The 10935-nt window shown below is 51.3% G+C and overlaps 1 protein-coding gene across 1 annotated transcript; it reads right to left on the bottom strand.

The window, feature by feature from the left end:
• Positions 1 to 9149: 9149 nt before the first annotated feature.
• FOXD3 (forkhead box D3) lies at positions 9150 to 10586 on the bottom strand. Its single transcript, XM_087820008.1, has one exon. It carries the CDS (start codon positions 10584 to 10586, stop codon positions 9150 to 9152), a length of 1437 nt encoding a protein of 478 aa, XP_087676134.1.
• Positions 10587 to 10935: the final 349 nt, after the last annotated feature.

The following is a 10935-nucleotide window of genomic DNA, read 5'->3' as shown; positions in this document are numbered from 1 at the left end:
ATTTTAGCCCAGGATGGTCGGATCCAAAGCCCATGCTCTTTTCAGAATATCATTCTATGTCTCAAATTATAAACCCCCCCTAGCAAGGGAATGAATTTTGAAAATACAGTACAACTAAGTACAACTATCTCTTACACAGTAAGTTTTCAGCTTTTATAACTTAATAAAGTTTTCCCTCACACTTCATCTCATTTCTGTAAGAATATTTTACAGCAACAGATAAATAACTGTATGTATTAAGTATGTATCTTGAATATACTGTACTAGAACGGTGGTTTCCAAAATGGAGAATAGACTGACTTACTAACAGTCCCCTGTGGGGTTGGCTTCTTCAAATTATTCCTGGAACCCCATGGGAGGTGGTGGCAGAGGGGGTGACTCAGTCTCCTATCTTGAACTATAATATAAACTAGCAATATCAGAGTAAAGGAGTCATCCAAGTGCTGGAGGTCTGAATGACAGATATCTTGGACTAGCAGAGATCTTAAATCAAGACAAAGGTGAAATTAAGGTTTAAAAAAATCTCTAAATTTTTTAACAGTTACTCAAAAAGATCTGTTGGCTAAAATTTTGAAATGGTAGTTATAATACTATAATTCCTCTCTGTCTTTTCTTTCTCTCAGCTAAATTTTTAGTAGTGGTCTTTATGTGGGCAAATATAGAGTCCATCAGATATTTCCAAGCTCAGTGTCAAGACCAGGACTAGGAATTAGTCTTGTCTTTTAATCCAATCTATTAACTCTTGCACTCAATTCCCTCCAGCAACAAGAGCAAGTTTATCATACAGTCATAATTCCTGATCTATGTGGAAAGGTGATGCTGTTGAAGTACCATCAATAAAGCTGATGTTTCACAGTGGTTGTGATTAATTTGTGCTGATCTTGATACCACCTTGCTCTTGTAACCAACATTTACATTTGCAAGATGGTAGAATTTGAGAGATGGTTTACTGGTATGATCTGTAACAATGGCAAAGAAATAAGCTAACTGGGCTACATAAAGACTAAATCAATAGGGAACACACAAACTAGATATAGATTTGAAAAAAAATAAAATAAAATACAGAGCCCTGGCTGGGTAGCTCAGTTGGTGAGAGCATTGTCCCAGTATACCAAGGTTGCAGGTTTGATCCCTGGTCAGGGCACATACAAGAACCAATCAATAAATGCATAAATAAGTGGAACAACAAATTGGTGTTTCTCTCTCTTTCTCTCCCTTCCACTCTCTCTAAAAATCAATAAATAAAAATTTTAAAAATACATTAAGTGTATAACACTAAAGAGCTTATTATCTTTATCCCACTTGAAGGGCAGTAGCCAAATAATCTGGGATTTTCCTTCTATTTTTTTTTCTTCTCTATATTAAATAGTAGGATCTACATGAGTATTGAGGGAAGACATCTAAGTTCCTAATTTCATATAGTGGATGATTTAGATGACTGACAGGGAAGAGATAACTTTCATGTCAACGTTTACAGCAATGAAAGAGAAATTATTTAACTTTTTTTTTAAAACATCACCTGAGGATATTTTTCCCATTGCTTTTCAGAGAGAGAGGAAGGGAGAGAGAGAAAGAGAGAAAGACATCGATGTGCGAGAGACACACTGATTGGTTGCCTCCTGCACGTGCCCCGACAGGGCTGTGGATGGAGCCTATAACCAAGGCACATGCCGTTGGCCGGAACTGAACAGTCCGTGGGCAGACACTCTAACCACTGAATCAAACCGGCTAGGGCTGTTTAACTTTATTTAAATGTATTTTTTCTAGTATTTTAAAAAAAGGACATGAGATTCTAACCACCATCCCACAGGACTTTTAACACCAGTGTATCTGAACCCAACCTGAGGGTAGGTGTTGAGTAATGAGGGCTCTCCAAGTGGGTCTCAGAGCAAGGCCCATGGACTGCCCTGGAACATGTTTATGTAATACAGAATCCTGACCCTTTTACAAAGCGTTTTTAGCTTTTTCTCAGTTTTCCCCACCAACAGTAGTTTCAATGTAGAAGCCAAACCACAATAAATTCTTTATGTTTCTAGATAAAGAAACCCAACGCATGATAATACAATCATCTGTAATATTAGAATCTGAGCAAATGCCTCTCAAATTCTCTATACTGAAGAAATGAAAGGGTTCTATAAAACAAAGACTGCCCTCAGTGTAATGGATTGTTTTGTGAGGCAGTGATTCCTCTTCTACTAGAAAAACTGAAGCAGAAGCTGGCTGAGGAGGGTTTACTAGAAGGGTTTCTGCACTAGGTGGGAGGTGGAACTGACTGCTGGTATTTCAGTTTAGGAGGAGTTTTCAACTAATTTCACAATGCAGAGAGAACATTCCAGAAAATCCAATTATATTGTGAATGCTGATGTTCCTTATACTTTTTAGATCTCTAATAAATGCTTTTCTTTCTCTTTCTTTTTTTTCTTTCTTTCTTATTGTTTTTTAAATTTTTATGAGTTGTTTTGAGCCCAAACTGACAATTGCCCCCGCCCCCATACAAGCAAAAGTTTATTTATAAAGTCACAGAAGTAGAAGAAGTGAGCCAGCTGAGCTGCATGGGCTCAGAAAACAAGTTACAGAGGCAAAAGGACCCTTGGAGCTCAGGAGAGGAAAGGCAAAGGGACACACCTAAAGGATAGAGGAAGAAGGAACGGACAGCCAGAGAGAGAGAGGGAGAGAAAGAGAAAGGGGGGGGGGGGGAGAGTCTAATAAATGCTTTTAACATGGAGTTTATAAAAGCATTTATTATAAAGAAAGGGGCTGAAGAAAAGAAATGGGAAGAAAGCAGACCCCGAACTTTTGAGAAAGACTTGATTTGCCCAATTAACAACCTTCAAGATTCCTCATCCCCGCTCCCGTGGTTCTACCTTGTTATTAGGCAAATAATTTTGATCATCCCTTGTGCGCAGCAACATTAGGCAGTAAGGAACCTACTAAGGTATCATGACAATGGATCTTTTGTTGGTACGATGAGCTCCAAGGAGGAGCAACTGACCTGAGCTGGGAGGCTCAGGAAGGCTTCCTGGAGGAGGCGCTCCCTCCCAGGTGGAGCTTGATAGCAAAGAGAAAATTCAGGGTTTAGGGTTGCTCTGGCGCTGACAGCAAAGCTCCCTGAGACCCCAGGCACGCGCCCCTTGCGGAAAAGGGTAAGGGCAAGATGTGTCGTGGACCTTTTAGAGAAAACTGAGTCTGGCTTACCATCTGAGGAGAGGAGAGCCGGGGGATGGAGAGGAGAAGATCCAAAGCCCCCGTCTTCAGTAAGACGTGCGCAAGCAGCTCCGGGTGCCGGGCCCGGGAGGGAGCTTTCCAGAGGCCGAGGGCGCGGAAGGAGGGGGGTCGGGGCGGCAGGACGCCCTCCCGCGCGCCTGCAGCGGGGCGAACGGGGCCCGGCCCGGCGGCACCCGCAACCGTCCGCCACCGTGGCCGGGCCTCCAAAGCCCTCGCGAGACCCTCTGCAGGACTCGCCAGGGCCGCGGCCTAACTGGAGCGCAGGGAGCTTGCCCTGGTTCCCGGAGATCCAGGTTCGCGCCGCGGAGACTGGCTTCGCGTCGCGAGCGTCCCTGCATCTGACAAGTGGGGCGTCCCCGGCCTGGGGCGCGGAGGAGGGTCCCGCCCGCCCCCACGCCGCCCCGCACCCCCGCAGTGGTGCCCTTTGCGGATGGGCTTCCTCCCTAATTAATTCAAATGCTCTTCCCCCTCCTGTCCCTCTAGGCGGGCGAGCCCTCGAGGCGTGTAGGCTGCGCCCCGGGCGTGGGAGGGGCTGGGGAGGGGGCTGACCGAGCGCTCCGGGGGGCCGTTGACCCTCTAGGCTAGGGGAGCCTGGGGCCCAGACTTCCCGCCTTCTTTCTTCCCTTCCCAAACCACAAGGCCAGAGGGAACCGAGCCGTCGGTCCCGGCAGGAACGCCCCGCGCGGGGCGAGCGGGAGCCGGGGCCGCGGGGCCGCCCTGGGCGAGGCGCGCCCCCGGGCGCACAGTCCCTCTCGGCCCAGCCCGCGCTCCTCCACCTTCGTCTTCTCTTTTCTACTCTTCCCAATAGTCCTTGCCCCACTGTTCGCTTTTTAAATGTTCTTTCCCCACCTGGGACACCCTTCCCGGGAGAGAACATTTTTCCCGAGAATTTCCATAGTTTACACCAGGGCTGCTGAGTGACTTTGGGGAAGTCTTGAGACCTTCTGGGCCTATGTAAAAAAAGGGGGAGGGTGTTCTCGAGGTCTGTTTCTCGGAAGATGCCTCCAAAAATCAGCCCCGGAGGACTCGGACAAGGGAATGAAGGTGTCCCCTCTCCCTCCCCGCCTCGCCCGCAATAGGACGGAGCAGAGTGCGCAAGCCCCAAGGCATCTGGAAAAAAGGGCTTTTAGTACGAGTTTTACATTAAAATGAGGGAGGGGCTAATTTAAGCTTTGTTTTGAGAAATTATAACGTAACACACCCCTTTGGGAACTAAAGCTAAGATGATAGTGCTTTCTTACCACTCCTTGATTGATTTTTGTAACGCTCCAAATTTTGTTCTATGCGCCCGCCCTCCCTGGCCGCTGTTTTTACCCCTGGGAACAAAGAATGGCTTGTACATTCCTAAGAGGGCAAGGGGAAGGGTTGGTGGTGGTTAAGAGAGAAGTTGGCTCTGGGTGTAATTGTGCCAACTGTTGGAGGGAGGCAAAGGGAGGAGGGTGGTCTCTTCTGCGGGTTTGGGATCTGGTTATCTTTAATTTGCCCCCGAGGCCGCCTCTTACACTAATGGGAGGCTATCAACGGAGGGCTCAGGTTTCCCTGCTTGCCTGATAGTGGAAGCAAAGGGGCAAACAGCAAAATAGACCACTCAGCCAGAAAGAAATACACCAGGCCTCTGGAGCTGGGGGTGCGGGCTCAGGGTGGGTGGGCACCTCCGGCTTCTCTGCAGGCCCAGGGGGTGGTCAAAGGACTCAGGACCAGGAGGAGACCAGCCTCTTCTGCTCCATCCTTTTACGAGGCAGGGGGCTGGAATAGGTCCTGCACCCTCTTAGAAAAACTTGCTTTTCACACCTAAAATGAAATTGTTCTAAACCAAGCTACTCGCTGCAGGTGCTTGAACAGAGTTGTTTCTCTGCCCAGAAGCCATAAAACCAAAACCAAAAACCTCTTTAAGTGCCCTAGCTCTTAACAGTTTATAAAACATTTTCCACTCACATCAACTTTCCTAATTCTGCAAGCCCAAGCAGCAGGCGGACTCCTCATTCTCACTGTAGAGGCGAGGAAATTAAGAGACTGAAAGAAACCAAGCAGTTTGTGTCCAAGGTCACAGTCAGGAAATGCCTAATCCCTGATCAGGACCCCCTCCGCAAGGCCTCTTTGATTCCACGGCTTCCTGTCATCCCTTCCCATGAAACAGACACACACAGACCCATGACACAGCCTGGGAACCCTGAGAATGCCCTTTCAATCTGCTCACACACACACATACTCACACCCAAAGAGAAGGAGTCCACTCACTAGTTTATGCTGCGGTTTGCCACCGTCACAGACACAGGTGGGGTCCAACGGACACATGCTTCTGGATCTGGCTTTCTTTCAGATGACATTCTCCTCAGGACAGTTCTTCAAGGAACCCAGGCTAAAATGATCCACCCCCCACCACCACCCCCAAACACACACACGTATCAACCGTCCATGTCCCCCTTACTGCCAAGACTCTTCTAATAAACCATGTAAAATAAATAACCTCAAATATAACTCTTAATTGCTTCCGAGTCGATGTTTCCTCATCACTAAACTTTATTGCTTCCCAATCTTCAGGACCAACTCCCCTCGACACTCTGTCCCTTCTAGGAGACAAGCCAAGGAAAGCAACTTTTCTGAAATTTGACCTGGGTGTCCCAGGCCCAGGAGATGAGCAAGGGTGTCAGCGTGTCCTGAGTCTGAGAGGCCTCGGAGGGCTGGGGCTGGACCCTCAGAGGCGAACGGGGAAGTTTTCCATCTGCTCGTCTCCCCCTACAGGCCACGTTCGCCACTGCAGCGAGAGCCCCGCGGAGTCCACGCATGCATTTTGCTTCGCATTTTCTTGGACCTCTGGATCCACTCTCCACTCCCCGAGGGACTGCGCGCGGGGCCACACTCAGGGGCTCCACCCCGGGATGCCCTACGGACCACAGGCCTCGGAACTGGACTGACTTTCTAGAAATGTGTCGGAGGAAGCGGAAACCAGTTTAAATCCGTGTGTAGCCGAAAGCTAAAATCCTCCCCATAAAAATCAACCCACTTCCCCCTTTTGTTAAAATAAACCTCCCAAAGTGGAATAAAAAGCGGGTGTCCGTCGTGTTGCCTCTAAATCTCAATGTAAAAGGGGATTTTTAGTGCCTTTCGTCACTGGTGCCCACGTTCAGTCATATCAAATACGAGTTTCAAGCCCTCCCCCACCCAGTGCCAGCGTTCATTATGTATATTTGCATTTTTTCCTTCTGCTCTAAATCTTCGTGGTTTAACAAGCTTAAAACAAAATGAGCTTTTCAGGGGGGTACGACCGGGCCTATCTCCCAGACATCTGCCAGGACTTTAAAAGAGGTATTGCCGGTTTGAGGTTTGGATCTGAGTCTCCTACCCTCCAAGAAATGAAGGGGACCATCTCCTGGCTAGTTCAAGGTTAAGAAGAGGCTGGAAGTTGTCCGCAGTTCTCTGCTCTACACCCCACCGCCATGGCATCGCTGGAAAAAGCCTTTCGTATCTTAAGCGGCGGCTTGTGGCTGAGTGTCAAGCTGCGGGCGCAGGCTCGGCCGGTATTGCTGCTATGCGAGGAAATATGAGCGAGTAATTTTATAAGTAACAAAGGATCAGGGATGGAATGAGGCCCCTGTTATCCAATGTCATTTAGAAGCCTTGGATCAGCAGCTTCTTGAGGCTAAAAGTGAATGCAAGAAGCCCTGCCTTTCCCTTTTCCCAGGAGTGTCAGCTATATTTAGAAATAACCTCTATGTGTTTGCACAAATCATGTACCATTTGCTGTTTGTGTAAAAACCGATTAGCCAGACACAACTGTGAAACAACTTGTTACTTTTATAGCTGCAACACACAAACAAATTTAGATCCGTTTAGTTTTCCTTGTAAAAGGAGATTAGAGGGTGCCCGCCCGGAGACTGTGTGGTCCATAATCTCTTCTCGGAGGTTACTGTGGCTCCTCTCCGAGGCGGTTATCAGGATCTTGTTTATCAAGTTGAACTATCTCACTCCCTGTAGCCTGTTTTATTTTAGGACCCTGATCCAGAAGGGATGTTTACTCATACACAATAATGTTTACCGTTTACCAGGAAAACAGATTCGGTGTTTGTGAGGGTCTTTCAAAGCGACTCGTAAGTCCGGCAGAGAAATAAGGCTCGAGTCCGAAGCCGAGACGCATCTCCTCGACCAGGAGGCAAGGTGGACGCTGGCGCCAGGGACCAAGGCCGAGTTTTGCAAACGGGAGGAATCTGGAGCCGAGCTGAGAGTACTGCAACCCGCTCCAGCTTTGAAAAGCGATTTCGAACAAGTAATTGTAACACCTAAATTAATTACAAAATAATTAGAATTGATGCCGTTTGAGGATATGTTTTGGTGGTCTTGGGAACCAGCTTCGGAGAGTCTAGATGTTTCATTTGTACCTTAATACTTTTAAGGTTGCAACAGCCGAAATGCTCATTAAAAATAATCTACGAGGACATCTCCGCATCCCTGCCCTAGGCTGTCTGCATTTCACAGTAATGTGGGAATGCATTTCACTCTAACCTAGGTATACTTATTTTTTTAAGTAAAAAAAAAAAAAAGGGGGGTGTTTTTAAAAGGGTACTAAGGCAACACTATTCCTTGGCCTTCAGAAAGACTGCCCTTCAGAAAGACTGCAGGTTGGAAGGAGAGGAGGCATCCAAAGAAATCTTTCAGAAATGGAAATTATGTTGTGGATTGCCACAGAAGAGTAATCTTATTTGAAAACATTATTTAAGAATAAAACTATGTATTATCTACCAGGTTAATATAATACAATTACACTGCAAAATTCAAAATACCATAACATACACTTAAAAATCAACTGGGTTTACTTACCACTTCCACTTAAGCAATGAAAATATTTTCAAAACCGTAAGACTTAAATGCTAAAATGAAGGATATATCTGGAATTTATATTCTTCTGAAAGTATAATTTTAATGACACAGAACTCGCATTTGGGAAATTTTCATTGTGCAAAATGTAAGTCGGTATTTTTTTAATGAAAATATTTAATTGTTTAGACTAAGGTGTTATTTTGTGGGGGTTCTTGTTTTTAAATGGCAGCTTATTTTAGCTACAGAAATTTCTGGTCATTTAGATTTAATGGATTGATATGAACAAGATCATTGCCCATATCCCGCTTTTATGTAAAAACTAAAAGGAAAATATTAATACGATTTAAATTAGCATATTCTTTCCTTTCTCCAATTAAATTTTTCTTACAATCAAATTATGAATTAGCAAACGCCTTGAATTTCTGGGAAAGATGAAATCCAAATATTTTAAAATATTGTCATTTACCTCAGACACCTAAATGAAACACTAGGCTGAGCATTTAAAAAATTTATTTACAAAGTTGTGTACAACACGATGGAATAACATTTAGAATACCATATATATTCATTCATATATAAACAGACTTTTATAATAGAATGACACTTCTCGCCTTTTGAAAATTTTTCTTATATTTAAAATCTCCCAACGTCTCTGTACATTTTTCTCACATAAAACTGGAGAGTGAACCTTCAAAAAAATGAAAGTTCAGAGCTCTAAATCTACTGAATTTGTTTTTTCTTAAAAAAATAAAAACCCCAAAAGGAAAGTCAATAATTTTTATACAAATATGTACAAAGAATTTCCCTCCCATCCCCCCGGTACTGAGAGCAGGTGCCGTCAGGGTACATTTTTGGAAAATTAGGTTTTCGGGTTTACCTGTACGGAAAGCTACTCCCGGCGGGCGCGCTGAGCCTGGGCTCCCGCAGCCCAGGTGTGCGGGAGGGTGCGGGCTGCGGAGGTCAGCGCGGAGGGGTCGGGGGGAGGAAGGGCGGAGAGGCAGAGGCCGGGATTGGGCGGGGGGGCCGGGACCCGGGCGGGGCGCCCGGCCGGGAAGTGCGGCCGCGGCCCGGGCCGCCGCGGGGCTCCGGGTCCCGGCCACCGCGCGTCCCTATTGCGCGGGCCACTTGGCTTGCGCCGCGGCGGCGGCGGCGGCGGCGGCGGAGGCTGCGGGCTGCAGGAACTGTCCCGAGAGCGGCACGCTCAGGATGGGGGCGATGGTGGCCGTCGTCCGGCTCAGCGACAGGGGCTGGTGCGTGGCCATGAGCGCCGCCGACTGCACGGTCCCAGGCGGCCGCAGGAAGGACTGAGCCGTGCCCGCACCCCCGGCGCCCCCGGCGCCCCCAGTTACCCCGGCGCCCCCGGCGCCCGCCGCCGAGCCCCCGGGCGCCGCGGGGCCCCCGCCGATGATGTTCTCGATGCTGAACGACGGCCGCGCGCTCGGCTCGGACTTGATGAGCGACGCGGTGGTGCCCGCAGCGCCGGCGGTGCCCGCGGCGGCCGCGGCCGCGCCCAGGCTGTTGAGCTGCAGCTGCAGGCCGGGGCCGAGCTGGGAGCCGAAGGCGGCGGCTTTGCGGCCCAGCTCGCCCGAGGGCAGCAAGGGCACGGCGGGCGGCAGCACCGGCGCCACGGGCGGCAGCGCGTACGGGTACTGGAGCGCCGCGGCCGCCGCCGCCGCCGCCGCCGCCGCCGGGTGCGAGTAGGCGCCCGCCGCGGCCGCGGGGTGCAGGCCGTAGGGGCGGCCGTAGGGCCCCGCGGCGCCCGCCGCCGCCGCCAGGCTGTAGGCGCCGAAGCTCTGCATCATGAGCGCCGTCTGCTCGCGCAGGTGCTCCTGCTGGTGGCGCTTGAAGCGTTTCCGGCGCCGCAGGAAGCTGCCGTTGTCGAACATGTCCTCGGACTGCGGGTCCAGGGTCCAGTAGTTGCCCTTCCCGGGGTTGCCCGGCTCGCGGGGGATCTTGACGAAGCAGTCGTTGAGCGAGAGGTTGTGGCGGATGCTGTTCTGCCAGGCGGGGAACTTCTCCCGGTAGTAGGGGAAGCGGTTGCTGATGAACTCGCAGATGCCGCTCAGGGTCAGCTTCTTCTGCGGGCTCTGCAGGATGGCCATGGTGATGAGCGCGATGTACGAGTAGGGCGGCTTCACCAGGCTGTTCTTCGGCTTGCTCGGGGCCAGGCCGCCCGCCGCCCCGCCGCCCGGGCCGGGCCCGCCGCTCCCGCCGCCGTCCTCGCCGCCCTTGCAGCCGTCGGCCTCGGGCGCGCCCGCCTCGCCCCCGGCCCCCGGCCCGGCCCCGGCCGCCTCCTTGGGCAGCGCCGGCGGCTGCTGCGGGTTCGGCGGCTGCGGCTGCCCGAGGTGGGGCGCGGCCGGCGTCACCTCGTCCGCCTCGTCCAGGCGCGGGTCGGGCGGCGCGGCGGGGCTGTCGCAGCCCGCGTCGCTGTCCTTCTCCTCCAGCCCGTCGTCGCCCTCGCCCACCACATCGATGTCCACGTCCTCGGCCGTCAGCACCGTCTGGCCGGACATGTCGCTGGCGCTGCCGCCGCCGGAGAGGGTCATCCCTCCTCGGGGTTGGTGGCGGCTGCGGGGAAGGAGCGGCGGGCGACGGGAGCCGTCAGGAACTGCTGCCGAGCTCCAGGGAAGGGGGCTGGGGCGCCCCCCGAGAGACGGGGGCCTGGGAGAGTGGGGGGGAGCGTTTGTGGCGCGGGGCCCTCCCGGCTGGGCTCACACCGGGCGGCCTGGCATCGCGCGGCGAGGGCGCTGCCGTCCGCCCCCCGCGGCCGCGCTCCGCAAACTCCCGCGGCCCCCGGCGCCCGGGGCTGGGCGCTCGCCGCCGCTCCCGGCCCCGGCGGCTCCTCCGCGCCGCGCCCCCCGCACTTCGCCGCCTTCTTCGGGCTCTGGGCCGGGG

This window comes from Miniopterus natalensis, chromosome 9 (assembly GCF_054644295.1).
Source record: "Miniopterus natalensis isolate mMinNat1 chromosome 9, mMinNat1.hap1, whole genome shotgun sequence".
Lineage (NCBI taxonomy): Eukaryota > Metazoa > Chordata > Mammalia > Chiroptera > Miniopteridae > Miniopterus > Miniopterus natalensis.
Note: the sequence above shows the minus strand (reverse complement) of the source record. Positions and strands in the feature narration are given on the sequence as shown.

What these genes read in the sequence shown, in the direction of transcription:
- FOXD3 (XM_087820008.1), bottom strand. Translation starts at nt 10,586, where the DNA reads ATGACCCTCTCCGGCGGCGGCAGCGCCAGCGACATGTCCGGCCAGACG.